Below are 27,799 nucleotides of genomic sequence, written 5' to 3'. Positions count from 1 at the left end.
CCTGGCTTGAGGAGCGGGATGAGAACCGCTTCTCTAGTAGAAACAGGTAGTGTGCCAATTTGCTTGGCGTCATTTTATAACTGCGCTAGTTTGGGAGCTAGGAGATCAATGTACGCGAGACAGAATTCTATTGGGAGGCCGTCAGTACCTGGGGTCTTATTTCGGGCCAGGCTCTCGATATTTCGGGCCAGGCTCTTGATAGCACCCCGCACACCTGCTCTTATCTATATTAGGACTCCCCTTGCATAAGCGGAATAAGTCGTGTTATATGCCTGGCCCCTCCAGCGGCGTTGCAGCGCCTTCCCTTCCTTTGACAATAAATGGGTTTCTTGAAGGAACGGGATTTGAATGCCTCTGCGGACTAAATAGGAGTGTATCTTATGGCGCCTGAGCATTGAATGTATCCCCCTCACGTTTCACGAGATACAAGTCAAGCCTAGTGGTGGTCCCATGGTCGTCGTCTGTGTGTGCGTCTATTAAAAACATTCCCCCTGTGACACGCCTGGTTCCCCTTAACATTTCCCAACTTAAAGAACCTCTCCAACTCCCCCTCCCCAGGACAGGCATCGAAGATAAAATCCCTGTCCTAACAGTACCAAAACATACCAACATTGTCCAATGACAGTGGTAAAGGTGGTCATCTGAAAATCCTGGGGCTAGGTTGCCCGCACCGCCGCCTCCTCTGTAAATGAAATAGCCACTACTCCCCCGAGCTGCTGCACATTATTCATAGTTTAAAGGGGGGAAACTTTGAGTCAGTGGTGAGTCCGCCAAGGACCTATGGCCAACAGACCCATGAGATCTACTACACCTGGAGTCTCAGTACGGCCTTCACATAAGATCATCCGCAGATTGGGGTGTAACTGGTGAGGTTTCCGATCTGCCAGTGCGGCGTCCACTCCCGCTTGAAAATGGGCTGGGACTGTTTTGACTATGTGTTGCCACCGCCTGTAGTGCTTTGCGACGTTCAAGGCAGAGATCTCTGGGCGAAGGGGTCTTGGATCCCGGTTTATGGGTGGCGAAGGCTTGGTTGCGGAGAATTCGGGGCAGAGGCACGCTGGACCACCGACCCACGTGCTTCAAGCCTCTTGTGGTGTGAGGAAGAAATGAGTTCCCGCTGGGTCCGCCACCTGGAGACTAGCATTGCGTAGGGCAAGTGTAATTGACGCAATTTAGCCTTGACCGTTGTGAAGGATGCTCTGCTCCGCTGAACTTCCCTCGTAAACTCTGGGAAGTTCATAAAGTTACTATTGTCACTGCGGAGATCCTGTTTTAGGCGGGCACTTTGCAATATGTGATCCCGGTCCTGAAAGTGCAACAGGTGAGCCACAATTAGCCAGGGAGGAGCCCCTGGTTTTGGTGGCTTAGCTGGAACTTTGTGTGCTCGTTCCAGGGCATAGAAGGGCGATAGCCCCACTGGAGCCACCTCAGTTCGGATCCAGTCATCCAAGAGACGCACCATGCATGTCCCTTCCTTTTTTCTGGAACCCCAATAACGCGGATATTGTTCCTGTGTAATCCTCCCTTACTATACTCAGCCCTCATTTCTAGTACTTTTACTTTAGCCTCCAGCTTCGTGAGGGATCGACGTAGCCCAAGAACTGTCTCCGGAAGGCCTCCCAGTTCTTTTTCATTGGTGGATGCTGTCTTTGAGTTTACGATGTTCATCTTTTAGTAGCATAAATTTTCCCCTCCAGCACCTCTCTGGAGGCAGTGATCGCCTGCATTATGTCGGACAATGTGGGTGCCCGGGGGGGGGGGGTCAGATCTCTACCTGCCTCAAGTACTTCATCGTCGTCATCTGACTGGAGAATGGGAGCGTCCACACGGAGGACAGCGAACCCACGCTTCTTCTGAGTTCTCCCCCATCGCAATGAAGCTGCTGTTCGGTTACGTTGCCTTGTCGCTATCTGCGCACGTTGCTGTGCTGGGGTGGGCCTCGTAAGGCGGTCTCTGTGTGGTAATACAGCTCCAACAAGCCTCCTGCTCCCAGGGCCCCGCTGGGTGTACCCGTCTGCTCACTACAACCGGGCCTCAGAAAGCGTCCTCCTATATCACTGTATTTCTGCACCCCTACTGGGAGAAACGCGTTCCGTTGTCACCCTCAGCACCAGACCTGCCGTTTAAGGATGGGGGGCCGTCGCCCACAATGTTCACCAGTGCCTCCGGGCGCCCGCAATTATTAGGGGTATTACCAGCGCCCACGGTCAACAGCAGGTAGGGCCCCGGCAGGATCTAACACCGCGGACCCTTATAAGTATGCGCTTGAGGTCCAGAGTGAGTTTCAGAGGGACCCAGTGAGGGAATGCCGGTCTCCAGCGAGTTGCAATATCCCCAACAGTCTCACAGTACAAGCCTTGCAGGGGGCCCGTGCGGGGAGCGAATCGCTTTGCCGCAAGGTCCTTTTGTTGCACTTTCCGCCGAGCGCTAGGACCCACTGCAGGCAGGCCATCACTCTGGAGAAGAGTCCGCGTGATGTGTGGGTCATCATTTCCCAGTCAGAGTCCCTGCAAAGACTGCTCAGCATCCAAGGCACTCTCTGTAAACAGTACGGGCTGTTCTGGCAGGTAATGGCTCTCCCCCAACGGGTGTGTGTGTTTCAGCGGTGCAGAGTCCTCCGTCGTGCAGATCCGCTCTCGAGTGCTCTCCCCCGAGGCTTGCAGCCCCCACAGCAGCGGACTGGCGAGACTAGTCAGACAGCACAGGTATGCTCCACACGCCTCCGCCCCCCCCCCCCCCCCCCCGTCTCCCTCCCCAGGCATGCTCTGCTACTCACTGGTCTTTGGGTCCCTTTGGGGGGTCAAGTGCACTTCAGCATTGTGGGTGCCATTTCACAGCTTTTGCGAGTCGGGCGCCATTTTGCGGATGCTCCCGCTGTGCCCCACATTCCTCGCTGCAGCCCTGCAATTCCTGCGCTGGTGTCCTTGTCGCAGTGTATAGGCTCAGAGTCCCTTGGAGGTCTGTACAACCGCCGCAGCTGGGCTCAACCCTGTCGTCTGCAAGCCGGGGTGGCCTTATAGTGCCGTTCGCGACATGGGCACCATCTTGCTGGGTTCTGCGCGGAATCTACTCGCCTCTGCTTCGGCACCTACAACGTCGTTCCAGACGTTGCGGGACTCCCTGCTCGTTGCTTACAGTACCGGGTGCCTTCCGGTTCAGGAATCAGCCCCCCCCAGGCGTGTTTGGGGGGCCAGGATGATTAGTTATGGGGGAGAGGCGGTCGGAGCTCCTCAGCTCGCGTTCGTTCCAATCGGCTGCAGGCCACGCCCCCCCATGACTACAGGTATCTCCATGGTCTTTACATTACACCAAATGCTCTTCAACATGTGGCTGGGGCCACCATTGTCAATCAAACTACTGCCATCCATTGGCTCCTTCGGCTTCACTTGCTATTATTAAAGGGAAATGCAGAGCTAATACTCAAGTTAGTAAATCAATAACAACAAATGCCAAATTTCCATCCTGTCTAAATTCCATCAGCCTATGGATGTCACAGAACCATCTGAAATTCTAACCAATCAAAAGAGAGATTGCTGCCAATTATCTAATGTTAATCGCTACTATGTATGTGGTAGCTGTAAAAACCTTTAGGACTATGGCACCACATTCCCGGTTTCCTCGCAATTGCAATTGGCTAACAACATATATCTTGGTTCCCTGTCTAGAAGAAGCAATGCATGGAAAGCATAGAGTATTCAAGTCCCTTAACTACTGAGAAGCCTTCAAAGATCATACCATATATCCTATGTAGCAAAAGACCAATACTAGCTGCACTTTTCAAATGTGTACAGTATTAACCACCACACCTGTTTGACCAAGGAGCTCATCATGAGATCCTACCCTATGCTCTTGTGTACCTTCTAGTAAAATTCCAAGGCACAACCATGGGTGGTAGGTCAGGCCTTGGCAAATCTAACTACTTAAGGAATGTAGTCTAGACTTTTGTATTGCCACAATAAACAAAACACAAGTCTAGCGCTCACATCCCATTCAAATCGAATCCTTACTTTACAGAAATGAGTAACATAATGATTACAACATTAAGGCATGTATAAATGCCACAGAGGTGTGCAGTTTCTTCCTTGAGATAAGCAGGCATGCCATAGAGGTGTGCAGTTTCTTTCTGGAGAATAGCATGCACCACTCCTCCATTCCGAGACCCTTTCAGCCAGACCTATATGATTTCAGAAGCTATAATCAATAACGGTTGTTGAATCCCCTTTGTGGTATCTCAATATTCACTTAACGTTCCGCATGCAACCCTGATTTTAGAAGAACTGGCATGTTCTTACCTCGATGGAGCTTGCGATGTTCAAGCACTCCTCCATCCCAGGTATGTCCAATTGGATGATGCGTAGGTCTTTGCATTTTACAATTATACTGCCCAGTGAGCCAACAAATCTGCAAAGAATGATGTGCTTAACATTAAAACTGCACACTTATTTGAACAGGTTTATTTTAGAAGCAGAAATCACACCCATCACTTTTCCAAGCCCACCGCAACTTCCACCCTCAACACTACCGCCATACCATTCCACCCATAGGCATGTTGGGTGCAATCCACAAAGCATTCCACAACATATCCCCCCTTCTCCAATAGATAATTAAAACAACAATAAGAACACAGAATTTTAAACAATATGTAGCACAAACACAATATAGCACAAATATTGACGATGGGCTGCCTAAGAAACAGCTATTTTTCCTTACACATTCAACTCTCAAAAGCCGGACAGTTACATTTTAAGTATTCTAAGCATTACCACTCACCAAATCCACAATGTCCCCCTTCCTCTAAAGACAGACATATGTTGTGATGACTTTAGTTCCTCCTTTCTAATGACCCTGCCCAACTTACTTCTCACCTAGTCAACCGTTTCAAATTTACAAGGTTAACATTCAACCTTACTTAGCCTTATGCCTAGCACAATATTTTTGTTGGTGAACTGGCACTGTTTCTTTTACTTCCTACAAATTGAATTTATCCTTCACCTTATGAGGAATGGATTTGAAAAGGGAATTGAATTTGAAAAGGGAATTCTTTCTCTAAACATAAGAAAAGGTGACACTCCTATGACATTGTAAGATGCTGTCCTATAACTCCACAACATTTTGCTGATTTCCCCCCTCCGATTGGACTCACTCGTCACAATGAATTGAATACTTTCATCAAGCACCCAGCGGAACCATTCAACCACCCAGTGATGCACTGTGGTTTGATGGCACCTGGTGCCATTTATCAACAACAATCTCTCCAACCAACATGAAATAAACTGCATACCAATATTCGTCACTACTTCTTTTGGGCAACCACCTCTCGCAAAAAAAGCTACTAAGAAATTCTTTAAAATTCTCCTAATTAATTGTACTCATAAACTTGGCCAGTGGTCACTTCGAGAAGTAGTCAGGTAGTACTAAGGGGTACTTGCCACTCACACCTTGGTCTATGAAAAGTGTGCAGATTCCTAGACCCGCTTTTTGCCATGCTCTCTGGAGAAATGTGCTAGACACCAAAGGTATCTCCAGCTACTTATGGATTTTATCCCTCATGGTACAAGAAAGGAAATTCTTGTCATACCTCTTAATCATGGGGGAGCCACAGAACCTGACATTTTCTTCCACATCACATCCTAAACAACATCATTCCTCCACTCATCCTCACTAATTGCACCATGGCAATATTAACACACCATCCCAACCAACTATCTGGCTCACCTATCACAGCATCAAAGACTTCGTCCTCAGTCAGAGGTAAACGGGACAAGCAATCAGCATTTATGTTTTTACTGACAGACGGTTTTCAGAGAAAAATAAAATGTTTGCAAATAATATGCATATTTAGCCAACCAAGGCATGGCCCTGCCTCCACCCGTCATGGAGAAATTAGTAATTCATGATTTGTGATCGTTTCTAAGCTCAGAGGTGGTGCTCAAACATACATCTTAAAATATTTGGCCCACCAGCATGCCAAAGCCCCCTTCTCAATCACACTGTATATACTCTTAGCATCCTTGAATGTGATCAAAGCAAAGGTCACAACCCGCTCAACACCATACCTTTTTTGTATTAAAAAGGTAACTTATACCATAAGCACTGACATCTCGGACAATGATGGCATGAGCATTCACATCAAACAAATTCAGCATTACAGAATTTGCAATGTAACATTTTATATGCTCACATACTTCATCACAAGCATGGGTCATCACAAATTTAGCATCCTTCTTCAGCAACCCTTTCAATATCTTCATCTTTTTGGATAACTGATCAACAAATTTGGCATTATATTCTACCATGCCCAGAAATTAGCTCAACTGCTTCTTATTCTTTGACTACTGTTAAAGTGCCTCATTGACTTCAATTGTGGCCTAATACCAATACCTGAAAAAGTATGCCCTGGGAAATCCACTTCACTTCTGGCAAACTGACACTTTGCAATTCCCATTATCAAGCCTGTATTAATCAACACCGTCAATGCATCTCTTAACACCTTATCACGCTCATCCTGGAGCACGACACCAGAGAATTTATGATCTTGCCAGCAATTTTTGAGTAGACCTCTGAAAGACAAATGTAGCAGGCCAAATGGCATCCTCTTGATAATGAACATTCCTTCCAGAGTGATAAATGATGTGATGACGGAACTGTGGGAGTCATTTGGAAGGTACACACTAGATCAGTCCAATGCTGTGAACACACTCCTTCCACTCATAGCTTCAAACAACTCATTTATGTTGGTTAGAGGGTGTTGATCCACCTATATGGCTTGGTTATGGGCTCGAAGATTGACATGCATGTGAGCTGTCCCTTCAGCCTTGAGTGCCCGAACAATATGACTGATCCACTCTACTGGCTGGTTCTATAGCACCACAATCATTCAATCAGTTCAGTTTAACTCCAAGTGCTCTCCTCATGGCCAATGGCATATTTCTTATCTCGGCACAGTAGATGTCACTTACGCCTTTACAACGATTGTGTAACAGAAACCATACAAACACCCTAAACACTGTTAGAGAAACAATCTGAAATTCCTTTCCCCACACATTTCCCTCAATTTTATTAGTAACAGTAAGCAGAACTTGCTCAAGATGGTTAGGGTCTGGACAACCTTTTCTGATCTCTCCATCCCAAAATATCCTCACCATGAATAACATATATTGTTCCTTGTGTCCTCCGTTGTTTAAATTCAGTTGTAAAACATCCAATCATGAGCACATTTACCACAAAATAACTCAGTGAATTCACCCCCACACTATCTAGGACTACATTAGATAGCTTTCTTAAATGTGTGTTGTCAATAATAGTGTAGGCAGTACATGACTCCATCCATACATTCATAGAAATATTCATGACTCGCATCCTGCATTTAAGGGGACTATGAGGCTCAGCTACGTACACAGCATAGTTTATACTGGACACAAACCACCAGAACTTCATCACTTGTTTCTTCGCCTTTCCCACATACAGCATTTACAACTTTTAAGTTTGTATCCTTTAATTTACATATTAGTGAACAACGGCCTATTCTTTTGTATGTAAAGCATTTCACATTCAAAGCAGGAAAATGTAATGGATGTGGCAATATGTTGGGTGCTGCCGCAACAATAACCAATCCAATCCAATCTTTCTTTATTTCGGTCCGTGGACCATAAAAGAACATTCACAAACACATACAGAATGTAAAAAACAGATTAAAAAGCTAAAACCAAGATAAGATTACAGCAGTAACAGTTAAAAATCAATCAGTATTAAATCCATTACTGATTCCTAAAAAAAAAACTTTCGCGCCCACCACATAGAACTTAAAAAACAAGATACACAATTGGCATTTGAGTGTTGCATTTTAGGAGCCTAATGCTTCTTCACAGCGTCGTGTACCTAGGTTCCTGCACAGTTGTACCAACCATCCATGTCTGATTTTTTGATATCCAGGACAGAAGAAAAATACATGAAGTTCGGACTCCTCTCCCCTACTGGACACTGGGCACCCCAGGGCAGAACTGCCGGACCATTTGTTAGTAAATACACGCCGAGAGAGAGAGCCATGCCTGAATTGTACGTACAGTTTCTTAGCTAGGGACGGTTGTATTCCATCTAAGCATGGCTCCAGATTGTACGTACCCTTGATTGCCAAAAAATTTGCTGTACGGGAACCAGTGGTAGAGTTTTCATGGAGTTGGGCGAGTTTCCCCCCGTCGCTGCCAACTAGTTGATTGCGCGAGATTGCCGCACAAGCCAACTCCGGATTGTTCCATAGGGTGTCTCTACCTATGATATGGAGACCTTCCTTGATGTGTACAAACCAAGCGAGTTTACCTAAACCGGGAAGTCCCAGTAGTTAGCTCAGACTTATATTCGGCCAGTTCAGGGGTAACGCATAAATGCCGCCAAAATAGTAGGGGTCTACAACCAATTTGCTCTGCAATGGGTCTCACCCCAAGATCCAATCGCAGTGGAACTAGAGGGGAGCTCACCGGTAGACCGGACAGCTGTCGGAGGAAACTGTTCTCAGTTTTGATAATGGACTTAGGAAGACGATGCCCCAAGAGTTCGGTCCTGTACAAGGAAGCACTCCTTAATTGGGTTTTATAGAGCTCAATGACCGGTCCTACAGGCTTATAAAAAGAGTTTCTGTATAGCTTGGCAAGCCCGCCAGCTGCCCGGGCCAACTTGAGGCTTGACTTATCCATTTGTGGCCCCCAGTCCATTTTTTCTGTTAGGGTAAGACCTAAGTAATCAAAAACAGATACCCACTCCAGTTGGATACCATTCATGTGCGGGCTGGGGCGGGTTGAGCAGGCGGGGTTGAAGACCATGTATTTTATCTTTTGTATATTGATCTCTAGCCCCCTAAGTCTACAAACCTCACAGAACCAGTCAAGGATTCTCTGGATGCCCATCGGAGATTTAGAAATCAGGAGGGTGCCATATGCAAACATCATTGCTGGGATTAACTTGTGTGCTAGCTTGGGGGCATCTATGTCCTTCAGTCCGCTCAGCGCACCTACCAGTCCGTTGATGTAAATGCAGTACAGGGTAGGGGCGAGCACACAACTCTGTCTAACTCCTCTGTTAATTGGAACAGGTGGAGTGAGTGCCCCATGCTTCCCATACCCAATTTGGGCATAATTGCCATCATGCAGTCTTCTGACCATGTTAAAGAGATAGTGGGGGATTCCAAGGTCACTCAATACCACCCAGCATGCGTCTCTAGGGACTAGATCAAAGGCACTTTTGAGATCCACAAAGACCAAATAAAGACTACCACCTTCCAAACACACTGATTTCCAGTAAAGGAGTTGGAGCCTAAAAATGTGGTCGATATTGGATGTTTTTTCCCCTGAAGCCAGCTTTTAAGGGGCTCATAACCTTGTGTTCCACCAACCAGGTCTGTAGATGATCCAGTAGGATCCAGGCAAAAACGTTTTACGATACATCGATTAAACTGATCGGCCTGTAGTTGATGGGTAGTAAGGGGGACCTTTTTTGTATAATGCAAGAATCTCAGCTCCAGCCCAGGTTGCGGGTAGTGCCATCCCTTGTAAAATAGCATTGAAAAACACCCATAGATAGGGACCCCAGATGTTAGGCTCAGCACGGAAAAGATCCTGGTATCTTATCCAATCCTGGGGCTTTGCCAGTAGCTATTCTTCTTACAGCTCTAGTAACTTCTGCCAATGTTAACTCAGGGGTCTCTACATTGGAGTTCGGTAATGGTTGGGTTGCTAAGGTCTGTGTACTGGCCTCAGCCTCCAATGGAGCAAAGAGGGCCTGGAAATGCTCTTTCCAACTATCAGCCGCTAGGTTTGGCTCTAAAGCCTCTTTTCCATTACTGCTACATGTGGCTACGATGTTCCACAAGACTTTCATGTCTTTGGCCGCTAGGGCTAGTTTCTTTTTACAAAACTGAATATCGGCTTCGAGCAAGCTTCAATCCGAAGAAAATACTATGACAGAAAGTGTCATAAATATCATTCACAGTATGTTAAAAACATGCCTCCGGCGTAGCCTAAGGGGGAATAGAAAAGGATGTCTCTCGCCTGCTCTCCATATCCCAAGGGCCCATCCAGCGCCATCTACAGCACCAGGGCACCCTAAAAGGCATGATAAAGCTGTGAGACGGTGTATATTCTTCTGGCCTTACCGTGAAGGAGCCGATCACACAGCGGAGGCCGCCGCCATCTACCACACCAGGGCACCCTAAAGGGCATGGGAAAGCTGTGAGACGGTGTATATTCTCCTGGCCTTACCGTGAAGGAGCCGATCACACAGCGGAGGACGCTGTACCCCCCCCAGTGGTTTGGCATGTCTGCCGGTCGCCTCTGTCGCCATCTTGCCTAGAGGCCTATGAAGAATCTGGTGAGTGGTGGTTGCTGACGGTTTCCCCGGCAGCCTGCCCCTGAACTGTACATTGGGGTCTGCCACTTTCTTGCCAGCTGATGGAGCTGAACCCCCGGGGTGCAGCTGAAGAACACAGAGTGCAGCGGAGGAGCAGCGCTGAGGCCTGGAGCCATGAGTTGGGTAGCTGTGCTACCCCTGGGCTTCTGTGGCCCGTCGCTGCTGGGAGCCCCCAGAGAAGCTCTGAAGGTACCTGCGCATTAGGGGGGTAGGGCCCAGGCAGCGGGCTCTATTGCCAGCGACTGCAGTGGGTGGTTGCTCGCATCTCTCCTGGACCCGTGGAGAGCTCTATTGATGCACCTGACCCGGCATGAGGAGTCCGGAAGGCAGAACGGTTGTGGGGTCTGGCCAGTCCTGCATTGCAACGACAGAAAACGGAAGAAGAGGTGAGGAGCGAGCATGTGCCTGCATGACTCGCCCGTAATCTTAGCAGCTTCCCCAGACCGCCTAATCCGCCTGTGGGTGGGAGCTGGGCCTACTGTCAGCTCTCCAACTGTGGGTGAGCCTGGACTGTGCTCTGGTCCTGCAGCCTGTGACTGGCTGATGTGTGGAGCCAGACGCCTCGCAACTGAAATCACATTGACACCTCTAAGAAGAATGGGCACAGGCCTCCTGGATGTGTCCTGGGGGGGCCAGTGTGGATATCTCGGGCCGCCTCCTCACACCGCAGCGGCCTGGACTCCTGAGGGCCTGACTCTCTACATAGAACCTCCCTATGCTGTTTCTGGGACTATCCCTATTGGCCTCCCATGTACAATCCCCTGCTCCACTTGCGACTACCTCCCTGAACGCTTTGGGCTGGACTGCACCAATCACCTGAGAACACTGCTCTGCCACTGATTTAGGAGAGTGAGATGGCTGGTGAGACACCGCCCCCCCACCCCTCCCTTGACACACTGGGGGCTAGGAAGAGCGTTCTATACCCTCCCTGGGACCTGGCAACCAGGTCTCCGCCTCTCTAGCCTGATACAGCCCTATCACAACGGTGGTCACACACCTGCCCCAACCTACTGATCACACTACATTTCATCTGTTGACAAGCATCCGACAATCCCGCTGTCTTGATCTGGGCCTGGCAAAGAGTGCTGCTATGCCACGCTCCAAAGCTGCAAAAGACAACCCAGTCAAGTCTTTCTGGACCAAGGCTGAGCCTGCTGAAGCAGAAGTGCTACACCCCCCTCAGATCCCAGACACAGGGCCCACATCCTCGGCCCCGGTCACGCAAGGTTACATAGATCGCTTCCTGCAAGAGATTCGCTCTGACATTAGCCCCCTCAAGGAAGAGTTTAAATCATGCCTCCGGGACCTCCAGAAAGAAGTCTCCTACATAGGGTAATGGACGATCTTGAACGTACCGTGGACGCACGGTCAGAAGATCAGGAGATGGTATGGCGGAAGGTAGCGGCTTTGGAAGAGCAAAACATCGAGATGCAATCCAAGTAGGAGGATTTGGAAAACAGAAGCCGCCTAACATCCGCATACGGGTAGTGCCTAGGGGAGCGATGGGCAATGATATCATGTAATTTACTGCAGACCTCCTCCAGGAGATTTGAGGAGACGACACCGTCTCTCCTCCGACTCTTGGCGCATCGGGTGGCCTAGCTTCCAGGTGCAAAGACACGACGCTGGATATCTTGACCAGAGTACACTTCTTAACAGAGAAACATGAGATATTACAAGCCGCCAGAGGCAAAACTGAACAGGAGTTCCAGGGCCATACCGAACAACTGTACCAGGATCTGTCCCCTATTACGCTGCAGAAGCGAAGAGAATTAAAACTGGTTACTGACAAGCTCCGTGACCTGGGGATTCGCTACCAGTGGGGCCACTCCTACGTCCTCTTATTCATGTGGGAGGGCCAATGCCGCTCACTGAGATCATTTACAGAGGTGAAGCACCTAGTGGGACTTCTTGAGGCCACTGGTAACTGTACTGATCCCCCAAACCCACCCCTAAGCGATCTCTGACCGGGTATGACCACAGTTAAACCACAACGCCACGACAAACAGGCAGAGGCATCAATGCATCACCTCTGTAGCCTTGAGGGCAACCTCACCCACACGCTCTACTGCAGGCTCAATTTGAACAAAAACACCCCTCTCCACAGATGCCTCTTTTGATTCTGTCCTGTGTACTCACTGGCATTCTTCTGGCGGCGCTGGGCAGTGGGGCCTCGGAGAGAGACTCTATCCACGCACCACACGAGTATCCGCTACCCCTCTGATGTCCAGGAGGGTGACTCCTCTAGCGGGTCCAGAGCACTTTGTGCCGTCCTCTGCGATGTGTGGAAGGGACTGTTGGGCTCTGTTGGTCCGTAGTTATTATTGGTTGCAATTTTTTTCTTTCCAAGTCGACTTATGCTGCCGACGAGCTCTGCCAAGATTGGCAAGGGTCCTGCCCAATATCAGGAGAGGCAGGGGACGCAGGTTCATGCGTTGTTGCTTCCCCCTACACTGCCATTCACAATGGATTCTCAACGCTGGGCGCTTAGTATGGGCTCTTTCTGGGTCGCTCTCCTCTGTGGGCGAATTGGGTGGCGTCTAATTCCCCTCACTCATAGGCGCAGCGCACCCCTTAGAGCTACTTCCCGTCCTGCTGTAGAGCACCCTACATGCATCATTGGCCTCATGTCAATGGCCGGAGGCATTTTATTGATATCTCTGAATGTGCAGGGCCTAAACTCTCCAAATAAGCGGAAGCAAATCTGGCGATGAACACTGCAATATGACCCTGATGTTATCCTTCTGCAGGAGACCCACCTGATGAGGACTGACTGCCACCGCATGGTGCACACAAACCCCAGGCGTCATTGGGTGTGCACGAATACGAAGACACTCGAAGTGGGCATCCTTTGTAAGGCAGGCTTTTACACTTCAGTCACTAGGGCGGTCCGAGGCAGGAAGGTAAGCTACCTCACACTTCATCTCCTTAGTGGTAAGCGGAAGCTTACAAATCTTCATATTTATGCACCTCACACCTCACAGGACACATACCTCAGATGTATCTTGCAAGAACAACTAGACAGGGTGGATGGTGACATTTTAGTATGTGGGGATTTTGATCTGGTATGGGACCCCAACCTTGACCGTAGCGGAACCACATTCGAGCACATAGGGACCATGTCATTGCATCTTAAGCAAGATATTGAAAACCTGGGCCAAGTCGATGCATGGGGCTAAAAAGACCCAGACTCGCGGGACTACTCCTTCTACTCACTGGTACACACCTCCTACTCCCGCATCGACTATGCCCTTATTACACACTCTTCTTCACCGTCTAGACACCATAGAGCTATCGGACATCTCTATCTCGGACAATGCAATCTTACAGCTATCATGGGAGGGTTGTATCCATCCCTCACAGACCCTAGCACCCTGGTGCTTGCCACCGTATCTCCTGCAGGACCCAGTAGATGTGTCTGACATCCGGAAAGGCATCACTGAATACTTCTTCCTTAATGCCCTCCCTGAAACCCCTCTACATACTCCCTGGGATAGCTTTAAAGCTACTATCCGAGGCACGATCACATCTATTGCAATTGCTCGAGGGCGGGAGCCCAGGCTAGTGGAATCTGGCCTCATGACCGAAATCAAGCAATCAGAGCAACTGGACAATGCTAAACCCTCAAGCCGTACTAAATGACTGCTCGCATTGCTGCATGGCCAACTTTGTAATATCGGACGGGAAGGGCTGAACGAGCACTCCTGGTGTTGAACCAACGCTACAACGAGGAAGGTGACCAGGTAGGCAGACTCTTGGCCCATAGGTTCCACCAAGCCCGAGCTAAGACTCAGATTGCCATACTGTGATCTGCTGACGGGAATGGGAGACATCCGAACGAGACAAACTCCAGATTTTACACGATATTTCTCAAATGTTATACTCTCATGAAGAGCCACTCCTGGGAATGATCAAATCCTACCTCAATGCCTGTGACCGGAAGCCCCTGCACTCATGTCAAGCAGAAGATTACTCTTGACAAGCTCCAGGAGGCGGTCAGGGCCTTTCCTCTGGGTAAAACTCCAGGGCCTGATGGCCTCCCAGCATCTTTTTATCAGACCTGTTCACCTGAGCCGCAGGACCACCCAGTATGGATTTTTAATTCCTTCTCCTTTGAGACAGGACTCAAGTTTACAATGGACTCGGCTGAAAACACTCTCTAACACAAGGCAGGGAAAGACCCAGCCTTATGCTCCTCTTACCTTCTATAGACCTGCTCAACACTAACGCAAAACTTTTCACAAAAATTCTGGCCCAGAGGCTGGAACTCTACCTTACGGGCCTCATTGAACCAGATCAAGTTGGCTTTATCCGCCATAGACATGGTGCAGCCAACATTCGCTGCATTGCCCACACGGTGGAAAAGGCGCACCACCACAACATGCCCACATGCCTCCTCTCATTGGACGCAGAGAAGGCCTTTGACAGGGTCGACTAGTCCTTCCTACGCGCCGTGATGGTAAAGCTTGAGCTGGAACTGGGTTTGCTCTCCAAGATAATGGCCTCGTATGTGGCAACGGTGGCCAAAGTGCGGGGTAATGGGCAGCACACAAAACCGATTACTATCCTGTGTGGCATGCAACAGGGGTGCCCTCTATCACTCTTGTTGTTTGCCCTGGCAGAGGAACCTCTCACCATTAGGATTCGCAACACGGACGGTATCTCCTTTGGGGGCCAACCACACAAGACTGGCCTCTTTGCAGACAATCTACTTCTTACACTCTCTCAGCTTGATATCTCCCTCCCAGGTGTTGTGAATAGCCTCCAGGCCTATGAGATAGTATGGGGCTTTCGGATCAATATGACCAAGTCCTCACTGCTCAACTTGAACATTCCCACTCAGGACCTCCCAGCCCTGCAACGCCTACCACCTTTTGAGTGGTCCCAGACAGCCATTAAATACCTGGGTCTCAATATCACCCCTACACTCTCCCCCTGATCTCAAGCTAACTGGCCCCATCTATGCAGCTCCATCTTGGCCAATTTTCAGAGATGGAATCCTGGATGGGGCGCATGAATGTAGTTAAAATGACTGTATTGCAGCGGGTCTTCTATCTCTTTCAGACTCTGCCTACCTCGATTCCGCAGGATGACATCCTGTGTCACCAGCGTGACATCCGAACCTTTATCTGGAACGGAAAGCGTCCCCAGATCGCGAACTCGTTGTTGATGCTCTCATGGGATAGGGGAGGTCTGGCACGCCCCAATCTTCTGGAGTATTATTGGGCTGCTCACCTGCGTTATATCTTCATGTGGGTGGTCCGAGAGAGTGAGAAGCACTGGTTCCACATGGACCGAGCGGTAGCGTGTCGACCATTGTGGGACTTGGCATGGCTGGCCAAACCCGTCCGTCTTTCATTCCGTCAATGGAGAATGTCGGACGCTTCAAGACTTATTCACGGGGTACGACATGAAGGCCTTTGATCAATACAAAGTGGACTATCAGCTCACGAATGCCTTACGGCTGCAGAATTGCCAACTGCGGCACTGGGGCTTAAATCCATTAGTATACCCAGTGGTTATTCGGCTCTACACCCTCTTTGAGAAACACGTCCACAGTTATTCTGCCTCGAAGGGCTCATATCCAACACCTACCAGATGCTCCAACACTCTACACCAATACGCACCCATACCCAACAGTCAAAATGGAGGCCCACCACACAGGTAGCTACATCACCGAAGCAATGGGAGACTCTCTGGCGAGATATACCTAAAACTTACTGCATTGTCTCTCTCAGGGAAACAGCTTACAAATTAATGTTTCAATGGTACCCACACACCGACCCAACTCTCCGTAATTTACCTGGGAACATCCTCTCTTTGCTGGCGCTGTGGGGGAAGTAAACTACAAACATATCTGGTGGTCATGCAAAGTCATAACGACGTACTGGAAAGAGATCCTGGGCCACATTAAAAATGTCATAGGCTACACGCTCCCGTTCTCTTCCCCTACGGTTATTTTTGGCATTAGGCCACCAGATCTGCAGGCTCTGACTCACGCAGACTGGAAGCTTATCAGCTACATGCTCCTAGAAGCGCAGCAGCTTATGGCACTCATTGTGGAAACAGACAGACAGCCAGCCACCCGCCCTAGCGCAATGGTTAGCCTGCGTTTGTGTGTTAGCGTCCATGGTTAAAATATGCCAATTTGGCAAAAACAAAAAAGAAGTTTCAACACCTGAGAAGGCCCTTAATCCAATACGTTATGTGCATTGAGTTCACCTGCTTTCGCACAGTAAAGCTCAGGATGCTTCAGCTTTTTGATTAGGATCACCACTAATACCCTACTTCGCTGCGAAGACTGATCGGGGTGGAGGAAGGAGGTGCCCTGTTCCATGCTTCCCATGCTACACCATCGCTCCTTCGTTTGCCCTCCCTATTGCAAACCTCAAACTGTTCCTTTCATGTTTGCTATAGTTTTTCCAAAGTTACGAGAGAATGCTTAATCTTGTCTTTCTCTTTTCTATTTGCATGCCCAGCCATGCGATGCTGCCCACAACTTATTATGCATTTCTCAGATGCTGTCTCATTGTAGCTTGCTATGTTTCATGCACGTCTGATGTAGCATTTTTCCAAGGCAAATGCTAGCATGCACACTTTTTATGTTCTTCAGAAATCCGGTCAGTATTGACCATTGCTTGTCTTCACTAAAGTTGGCAATGTGCTATGTATGTACTGTAGATTGGATATACAATAAACAGAATTTGAGGGGGGAAAAAACATGCCTCCTGCAAGCAAGGAACAGTTAAGTTGTAGTGGCCAATATTGTTTTAGTAACAATGGCAGGGTAAAAAATCACCACCATTCCAGAATGCTCTTCCGAACAAAAATAGGAAGAAACTTAAAAGGCCACACAAATTGGAGAAGTTTGTCCAACTTAAAGGTATAGGGTTGAGTTTAGCATAACGGCGTTTGTAGGTAATTCACCTTCTATGCTTTTTCACCTTTTGCTGGACCCTATATTTTTGCTGGCTTTAGAACTTTGTGCCTTTACCCCTGCCAACCAAAACATTGTCAAATTGGCAAACTCCTATCAGTGTGGGCCGACTGTCAGTGCAAAAAATGCAATTCAACCTGTCAAAATAAACTCTTTTGAAAGGTCAAAACCTGCCTTTTAAATATCAATAAGTCCCCCCCAATCAGACCTTCTAGTCCACAAGGCAGGGTGCATGATATTTAAAAGTATGAAATGTAGAATTTTAATGTGAAGATGCCCTTACAGTGATGATCACCCAAAAGCTGTTTTCACTGTGGCAGGCCTAGGTGCCCTATATGGAAAGTCGGAGTACAGATTAAAAACCTAATACTGTATCTCTAGAACTGGACTAGCTAGAAAAATAATTCAACACCATGTTTAATAGTTATTCAACTCAATGGTAATGTTGGATTTTTAGTAATTATTAAGGGAAAGTAATAACTAGAAAGTTACATTTTCTCTGCCTGAAGTTCCCGGTGGCGCAGAGTGGAATTGAGTGGCGTAGAGTGCAGTAACAGAGCATTGTGTCATAGAGGGCAGTGTCAGAGTGCAGTGGTGCACAGTAGAATAGAGTAGCTTAAAGTGGACTGGTGTAGAGTGAAGTGATGTAAAGTGGCGCACAGTGCATTTGTGTACAGTGGTGCAGAGCAGAATGCAGTGGAATAGAGTGAAGTGATGCAGAGTAAAATGGTATAAAGATCAGTGGTGGGCAGTGCAGAGTACAGTGGCATAAAGTGAAGTGGCAAAGAGTGGATTGCTGCGAGTGGAGTTGTACATAGTAGAGTTGAGTGGCACAGGACAGGGTAGAGTGGCATAGAGTATAGTGCTGTAAAGTGCATTGGCATAGAACAGAGTGGTGCAAAGTAGAGTGCAGTAGAGTGCAGTAGAGTGCAGTAGAGTACAGTAGAGTACAGTAGAGTACAGTAGAGTACAGTAGAGTACAGTAGAGTACAGTAGAGTGCAGTAGAGTGCAGTAGAGTGCAGTAGAGTGCAGTGGCAGAGAGTGCAGTGGCAGAGAGTGCAGTGTTGCCGAGAAAACTGTCACAGAGTGCAGTAGTGTAGAGTGGCATAGAATGCATTGGACGTAGAGGACAATGGGGCAGAGTAGCATGGCATAGAGAGTAGTGACGTAGAGTACAGCGGTACAGAGAACAGAGTGGTGTAGAGGGCAGTGGGGTAGAGTGTTGCAGAGTAAAGTATAGTGGTGTAGAGTAGAGTGGCTTAGAGTATAGTGGTGCAGAGTAGATTGTCAGAGTGCAGTGGTTAGAGTAGAGTGGCGTATATTAGAGTGGTGTAGAGTGGCACAGAACGGAGTGGCGCAGCGCAGATTGCAGGGCACAGAGTTAAGTGGTGCAGAGTAGATTGTTTCAGAGTAGAGTGAAAAGGTCTAGAGTGAAGTGGTACAGGGTAGAGTGCAGTGGTGAAGAGTGCAGTGGCATGTGGTGCAGATTAGAGCGGCACAGAGTGCACCGACATAGAGTGGAGAGTTACAGAGTAGAGTAAACTGGCTTAGAATGGAGAGGTACAGAGTAGAGTGCATTGGTGAAGAGTGGAGTGGCGCAGAGGAGAGTGGGGTATGTTGCATTGGCATTGAGTACAATGATGCAGTGAGTAGAGTGCAGTGGTGTAGTGTAGAGTAGAGTGGAGTGGGATAAAGAGGAGTATGCATGATGTGGTAGAGCACACATCTTCAATTGAAATGACCCTTATATTCGCACAGAAATACCATTTCAATGATAAAAGTATAAAGGACATAAACGAGAACGTGCGGAAATGTCATCACCAAGTGAATTGATTTGTTTTGATCGTATTCAATTTTTGTTTCCACCACACTTCAGAATAACCAAAAATGTGTTCCATTTGTGCTTTCTGTATTCTGATATATTCTAAAATATCTGCACAGTTCATTTATGGACATTAAAATTTTGTTGTGCGCCAAAGAAAAAACATCATACAGCCTTCCTCCAACTCACCCCCAGTAGCCAGCATGATTGTCCATAAATGCTCTCACTTTGAAGACAGAGAAAGAAAAGTCAACAAAAAGCTCCCTCGGAAGTAAGAGCCTGACCTTTGACCTCTGTCTTTGAATGCACAGCAAATGCACCAAGATAAGGGAGGAGCCAAGATGGCGACCGGGACGGCAGCGTAGACTCCCGGCTCCGTGAACCTTCGCATCCCGCACGGATATCCTGCCTGAGATCCTCAACCTGTGCTACGTGGTCGTGTTTCTGAAAGAGAGGGGCTCCCGACTGTGTGACTCCGAGGTTTCTAGCTGCGGTATCACCGGAGAAAACTGCATCTGAACTTTGCGGCCTGTGCGGCCCTGGAGCCGGGACATCGAGTGGACGCAGTGGCCGGGTGGCAGTGCGACAACAGCGGCCAGTGGTGACTGGGTGGAGTCGGCCCACCGGAGCGGTGCCAAACTCGGCCTACATTTAGGCATGGTCACTTCTACTGCCCAGCGTAGCGGACCGAGTGCATGACCGGGGGTGCAACTCTTAGATCCTCCGGTGACTGCCCCTGCCTTGCTGGTGTGCTGCCCGGCCGCCGTCCGTATCCTGCCCCGATCGCTGCGGCCCGCCCCTGGATTTCTACGGGAGCTGGTCCGTGGTGGGGACGACTGTTGCCCGTGACCACGGATAGTTCTTTTCCCTGCCCCCGGAACCCGGTCACCCGCGACGTGGCCATCGCGACGCTTGTCCCGGCCCCGGTGAGGGTCGGGCATACTTGGCGGCCATCTTTGGGCGATGAAGCCTACCATCCTGTCCGCTGGGCCGCAGCGGGCCTGTGAGCGTACGACTTCTGGGAGTATGGCGGCGAGATCGCAAAGAGCTGAGCTGGGGTACGGCGACCTCCTCGAGGCTCTTGGTACTCTTCACTCCTCCTTGGTTCATGGTCTCGTGATCTTGGGGAGTAAGCTCGATGGGGTGGCGTCGGAGTTGGGGCAGTGGCGGCCCGCCTGTCCGCACGAACACAGAGACTACCCACACTGCGCGCAGGAGGACGCTGTGGCGGCCACCCCTGAGGTTAGTACACAACTGGACGCCCCGGCCAGTATGCTACAGCGTGTTCGACCTTCTGAGGGCCTGATCTGTCCCGGAGGCGTTGGACCTGAGTGTGATGTGGTGCCCTCATCCCGTACATGCCCTCCTACGACCCAGGGACAACTCCAGCAACTAATGTCTGCATTGGCTGCTTCTGCCTCCCTGAACCTTGCATGCAGTGCAGATCCTAGGGCAGCACTGGGAAGCCTGTTTCTTCACGCGGCGGACTGTGTTGATGCTCGGAGACGTCCATCCCACCCGTGTGCGTCGCTTCCCTGTCGTTGTTGGACATTTCTCTGCCTAGGAACATTGGGTATGGTGCTGGGTCGAGGGGTTGGCATGGGCAGAATTCCAAAGAGTGGTCAGGGATAAGGATGGCCCCTCGGGGGTGGTCGCCTAGTGGACGGGCGGGCTTAGGGGTGGCGTGCTCTCCTGATATGGCTACTGGCACAATAGGTGCATAATGCTCCCCATCGTGGTTTGAGTAGATTGTCTTTGTGCTGTTCCTTGTTCACTTTAGGGGAACCTTACCGTGCGGGAGGGAGAACGCCGGGGGTCTGTTATGAAGGCCCTCCTCCAGTTTATAAATACTTTCTCTACCCCCCCGCCTGGTGGGGGTTTTTTTCCTACTTCTTTTTCCCTACTCTCTATATTTCGGGTCTGGTTCTAGGGCGACAGGCACACTGCTGGGGGGGGGGCCGTACTCATCTGCAGAGGTGCAGGGTGGGGGGTTGGGGGAGGGGACTCTGTATTCTTTCATCTCTTTTTCCATGGCCTCCTTTTTCTTCTCTGATTCTTTTTGTTTTTTCTTTTTCTGGGATCAGCGTGATACACCCCCCTTTGCTGTGCCTCGTTGTCGCTTCATGTGTTCACAACTTCCGGGGTGTTCTTGGGGAGTTCTGGCCGGGGATTGCGGACGCAACTGTATATTATGTTCTTCCCCATCCTGATGTTCTTGTGTTTGCGCCATGGACCTAATAGATTGCTGTAAATCGCTGACGTTCATTACTCTCCAGATTCGTGATCGTTGTTTTTAAAATTGCTTGTCACCTGATCCTTCTGCCTTGTCTCATCATAAAATGAAAACCTTTTTCTCCTGGTGCCCTACTTACGCTGTTCACAGTATTAGTAGTACGATTTTGTTCCCCGAAGTGCTGCCTGTGTTTGTACTTGTCGTTATTGTGCTGATTGCTTAGCGGCCGGCCCTGGGGGGTTGTAGGCCCATACTTGTTCTTATTGGACTGTCAATAAAGGTTTTCAAAAAAATAAATAAATAAATAAAAAAAAAAAAAAATGCACCAAGATAAGAATAGCGGTTAAGCACATGGCCAGAGGAAAGACTCCGGGGGCTGATGGACTCCCGGTGGAGTTCTATGCCGCTTATTTGGATGTGCTGGCGCCGCAGTTGCAGGCAGTTTATAGCGAGGCGTGGGTGCTGGGCAGGTTGCCGGCCTCCATGAGGGAGGCAATCATAGTGCCGTTGCTGAAGAAGGGCGGGGACCCCACCTCTAGGACGGCGTACCGGCCGCTCTCCATGCTCTCGGTTGACTATAAGATCCTTAGCAAAATCCTGGCCACGCGACTCCTGGGTCAGATGTGCTTCCTGGTGCATCCGGATCAGTCGGGGTTCGTCCCCACTAGGAATACAGCGACGTGCATCCGGCGGTTGGTGCGGATAATGGGGGAAGACAGGGAGGATATGCCGGAGGCAGTGGTGCTATCAGTGGACATTGAAAAAGCATTCGATAGGGTGGAGTGGCCGTATCTGTTCCGGGTGCTGAAGGAGTTCGGACTGGGCGATAACTTCGTGCGGTGGACCAGACTGTTATATAGCTCCGCCACAGCTAGGGGGCGCACGGGGCGCACTATTTCGGCGGCCTGTCAGGTGACGAGGGGCACTCGTCGGGGCTGTTCATTGTCCCCGCTGTTGTTCGCGCTGGCAATTGAACCTTTTTTTGGCAGAGGCCGGTATCGAGGCAGAGGAGGAGGAGTAAGATGGAGAGGTTACAATACACAAGTAAGCCAATACCATCAGCAAGGCCAATACCAAACTCCAGAACAATACCAAAATCAAGACTCAGAGACCTTCAGAACCCGGAAGTAAACATACAGGCGCTGAATGAAAATAACAGACAGAAACAAGATGGACTGGAGACTATACCTATATATAATCTATCAAACTACACCCCTACTCAAATGGAATTGTCGGTTCTGAATAAAGGGTTATCATTTGTCCCCACGACTTTACAAAACCCTGTAGACACAAAAACTGAGATTTTACATTTCTTGAGGAAAGTTAGGCTACAAGCCTTTTTCCTAGAAAAAGATGAAAATGAACAAATAAATATAAGTGGCTTACGAAATAAATCTAAGTCTATTCCAGAAAGCGTTTTGTTACCAACGGAAATTTTGATTTTTGAAGAACAAATCTTACGAGAACTAGATGCTTTACAAAAAAAGAAAATCTTTTTTAACACTAATTGCAATAAACAAGAAATCCAAGCCCTTAAAAATTTGGCCAATAATCCAACAATAATAATCAAGCCGGCTGACAAAGGGGGAGGAATCGTCCTTTGGGACACAGAAAAATATGATCGAGAAGTTACTCGCCAATTGTCTAATTCCATGCATTACAGAGTACTTGAAACTAATCCGACACTTGATTTAAAATCCCAGATTTTGGAGATTACCGGAGAAGGTTTAGAAGGTGGCTGGCTGTGTAAAAATGAATTTGACTTCCTCAACAGTGAGAAAACTAAAACACCTAGTATATATGTTTTGCCAAAGGTGCATAAAACCTTGATAGACCCACCAGGCAGACCTATTGTGTCTGCATGTGGCTCTATCCTAGAACCACTTGCCAAATACATTGATACCTTTTTGATTCCCTTGGTAAAAGATACTGCATCTTACGTGAGAGACACAATGGATTTGATATCGAAGGTAGAAGGGTTACCTTATAACAGAGACAATCAATTGCTAGTTTCCTTCGATATCGAATCCTTGTACACCAATATTCCTCAGGATGAGGCTTTGGCTGTCATGGAATTCAAATTGGATGAGAGAGACTGCCCCCACCAAGTTCCCACAGAATTCATCGTAGCTCTAGCAGCTTTGTGTTTAAAAAACATTTTTTTCAGTTTCAAGGAAGATCTATACCTTCAAGTATCGGGAGTAGCAATGGGCTGCAGTTTCTCACCAGAAATAGCCTATTTAGTTATGGCAGAATTTGAAAAAAGATGGATATATAGCGACACCAATCCCTTTTGTACACACATCGGGTTTTGGTGTCGCTATATAGATGATATCTTCATGATTTGGGACGGAGATGATATACTCCTTACAGAATTTCACAATTGGTTAAATTCTAGAACTGCTGAATTCAATTTTACTAAGAGTGCAGATCATGAAAAAATAAACTTCCTGGATGTATTCATCCAACAGGAGAATGGAACATTAGGAGTTTGTTTATATACAAAGCCGACAGACCGGAACACTCTTTTACATTTCACAAGCAGTCACCCACGTACGTTAAAAGAAAATTTGCCATATGGGCAATTTCTTCGCGTTAGGAGGAATTGCACAAATAAAGAAGACTATTTTACTAATGCAGAGATACTAAAAGAGAAACTGATATCACGAGGTTATCCAAAAAGATTAGTAAAAGGTGCTCTCAAAAGAGCTTGGTTTACCCCAAGAGAAGTCCTATTAATCCCGAAAACAAAAGAGAAAAATACCCCATTAACATGTGTACTAACTTTTGATCCCAAAGCGAACAAAGTTAAGAAAATTGTCCAAAGAAATTGGAAATTAATTGAGACTTTGGGGATTCCAAAACCTTTATTTGCTTTTAAAAAAGGAAAAAATATCCGACAACAACTGGTAAAAGCAGCAAGACAGACAGAAGTACCTAAAAAAGACCTGCGGAATCTCTTGAGATTGCCACCGGTAGTTGGCCATTTTCGATGCCAAAATTGTTTGGCATGTAACCTAACGGAAGATTCCAAACAATTGGACATCAATGGCTCTATACACTATCAAAAGACATTTTCTAATTGCAATTCAAAAAAAGCACTTTATTGCATAAGATGCCCGTGTAATAAGTATTACATAGGGCAGACAACACAACCTGTAAAGAAACGTATATTGCAACACAAATCAAGGATTAAATGCAAAGTTCAAGGGGCTCCGTTGGTCCATCATTTTCAGAATCAGAAAGATTGTGAGAATGACTTGAAATGGTCAGTGTTGTGTTTAGTCGGCAATTCAGAAAAAACAGAGCTTCAAATGAAACTCAATAGATTAGAAGCCAGACTGATAGCGAAATACCACACAACAACATTGGGTCTTAATGATAAAGATGAGATCTGGGCATTATTACAATGATGAAGTTAAATGTGTATTCTGTTCAATTGTCTTGAAGATTTTGTCAAACTGTTTTTCTTACTGTAATGGGTTCATATTGAAAATCAACAATGCACTATTATTGGTTAGAGTGTAAGGAGTGGCGGTTACATACTGGGATATAAGGTTTTTATATTTATTTTTATTTTTTTATTTTATTATAATTTAATTTATTATAATTTTCTTCTTGTAGTATCGTTATCACATAGTATTAAATATACTCTTTAGCTTACTCAGTAAGAACCGTGTTTTGGTTGTTAATCGTTAATAGTCCTCTTGAGTTTTAGTTTGTGAGACCACAAAGAAGCCTGTGTACTAGGGTGGTGATGCACTCAAATTCTACCTGACTATTTTTCAATTGGTCTATTGCAATCGGTGGCCTTTATTGATTTTCAGTACCAGTTGTTTATACCCCTTGGGAGCCGTTTATATATTAGGTTTCCCAGGTAACGGTTGTTTCAATACGATCATTTTTGCCACAGACGCATGTGTAGTCCTTTTATTGTGTCGACGGCCGAAATCGCCGTGTATAAATTTACGTCCGTATCACGTGATTTTGGACGTGATCTACACGAAGGAGAGAGAGGAGAGAGACGGAAGTCTGGTAGTTTGTACCGTGGAAAAGTTGAAGGTAGGAAGACTCCCTATCATATTCGCCATTAGAAGATTTACCGATAGTGAGAGAGTTCCGAAATTTAGATTGTCTTATTTTTTGACAGGGTTGAAACACAAAGGTATTACAAGCGCCCTCCCATATATCGGAAACCATTAAAGGTTACGAGTCTTCCGCTACGGCTCAATAGTAATGCGCAAGGTATGTCTATATTTTAAGTCATTGACACTTTTGTATTTCGCTTCGATAGGTTTGAAGCTGTGGTTATCGTATTCGTTTCCTTAGTTTGTAAATTAAATACAGGGTATTCTGGTGGAATGAGAGAAAGTATGTTATTTAAAGGGACATACATCATGTAGAATTGGACTTAGTTTATGACTGAGACCATTTCTTTTAATGGTTCTGTGTTTCCAGCTCGCCAAGAGAGATCTATATACAAAAATACAGAATATGAAGTAAAAGAACGTCCCCTTGTCAAAGAAGATTTTAGTAAGACAAGAGGTAATTTCCCCTCTTTCGAAAAACATAAAGTAGATTTGTGGTTATTTGAGTTTATCTTTCTGTACAGTCACTTTCGGTGATAAAGTAGATGATGCTAAAAATAATTACACATGGGGTGTTTGATTTCATTTTTCCCCTTTTTGTCCCCCTTTTCTTATATGGCCCGCCACTTCAGTGTTTTTATATACAAACACAATAGTATGTATATCCATGGTTGTTTCACTTGTTCCTACTGTGTGTATATAGTGTATATAGAATCATGATGAATGACTAATAAGGACATTTAATTTGTTCTTATAGGTTGAAGTGTATAAAATTATACGTTTTTGATCCCTAGTCCTGATGAGGCCGAAAAAGTTGTTTGGCTGAAACGCGTCGACATTTATTTTGAAGACACTCGCTGGATGTTGTTTGGTGTTATAGATAAATTGGAAAAGAGCACTTTAAATAATTTGGAGGTTATAACAACAAAATCTCGAAGTGTCTCTAAAAGAGTGATCTTTGATATATAGGAATGCTGTAACAAAATAAGCCCATAGGCATCCTGGTTGAAAATAAGGGCTTTATGTTGATATGTACATGTTTGAGTTGAGTTGTCGTATGTAAGTATTGTAAATATTGTATATGTTTGTGTATATATAGATTCAAAAAAGAATTCTATGAAATTGAGAAGAAGAAGTGGGGTATAAAATAAATATACTTATACTGCCACTACCAAATAATAGTAAAAAATTTTGTTTTTTCTTAAAAAAATTGTGTCCATTGGAATTGCCATTGACTAGGCCACAAAAATATAGCAACAAAGGTTGTGTTGGAGAAAGAATATTTCCCAAAGGAGGAGATATTTGACTTACCTTCTCGTCAAAATGTATGTTATATTATTAGTCCCGAGGCATTGTTGTTTTTTCTCAGATTGTATATATACCCAGATGCCGAAGGGTTATTGTTTTGGGTTTCCCCCTGTTTTTGAATAGGCAATTGAACCCCTGGCGGCTCATGCCCGACAGGGGCAGTGTTACGGGGGCATCCGGCTGCGGGAAGAGCTACATCACATATCGCTATATGCGGATGACCTCTTGATGTTTCTGGCCGATGCAGGGGGCTCTCTGCAGGGAGCCAGAACCCTACTTAGGGAGTTTGGTCGATTGTCGGGGTTACAGGTGAATTGGGCTAAGACTTGCCTGTTTCCCCTGTCCCCTGGTGCCCGGCTGACTTTGGAGCCCACAAACTTGAGGTGGGAGCCTGCCTGCTTGCCGTACCTGGGCGTCCATATATTCCATGCCCCAGCTGACCTTTTCAAGGGGAATGTGGGTGCTGCGAGGAGGGGGCTCAAGGGTAGCATGGTGTTCTGGCGCACTCTTCCTCTATCGGTAGCTGGGCGGGTCGCGCTGCTGAAGATGATAGCGCTGCCGAGATTACTATACTTTTTCCGCACTCTGCTGGTATGGATCCCGATCACCTTTTTTAAGACGCTTCGGACTTTGCTGACAGGATTTATATGGGGAACTGGGAGGCGGCGGGTGGCCCTGTCCACTCTGATGAGGCAGAGGGAGGAGGGGGGACTGGCGGTCCCGGACTTTGAATGGTACTATCTGGCGGCGCAGCTGCAATGGCTGACACAGGCCGTGGCGCGCGAGTTTCGGGGCCCGGAGGGCCCGGGGGGTAGGATCGTTCCACGGCATGTGCTGTCCTTTATTGTGCTTCGGCAGAGCCTCCGGCTGGATCAGCTTACCCTCGAGGAGCGTACGCTCCGCTTGTGCTGGATTCGGAGTCAGAAGCGAGCAGGCTTCGCAGCCCCGTATGCCCCGGAGATTCCATGGGCATGTGTACGGCCCTCCCTCATGGCGGGGGTTGGTCGGCGTT

The 27,799-nt window shown here is 47.4% G+C and overlaps 1 protein-coding gene across 1 annotated transcript in view; it reads right to left on the bottom strand.

Annotated features, from left to right (window-relative positions):
• MTMR9 (myotubularin related protein 9) overlaps positions 1 to 27,799 on the bottom strand; it is a 310,732-nt gene that overhangs the window by 238,162 nt on the left and 44,771 nt on the right. Inside the window, exon 2 of the mRNA XM_085610425.1 lies at positions 4,293 to 4,401. Within this exon, the coding sequence (XP_085466551.1) occupies positions 4,293 to 4,401 (109 nt within the window). The remainder of the gene's footprint in view (positions 1 to 4,292; positions 4,402 to 27,799) is intronic.

Source organism: Triturus cristatus, chromosome 6 (genome assembly GCF_964204655.1).
Source record: "Triturus cristatus chromosome 6, aTriCri1.1, whole genome shotgun sequence".
Lineage (NCBI taxonomy): Eukaryota > Metazoa > Chordata > Amphibia > Caudata > Salamandridae > Triturus > Triturus cristatus.
The sequence above is the reverse complement of the archived record's forward strand: the minus strand, read 5'-3'. Positions and strand labels throughout refer to the sequence as shown.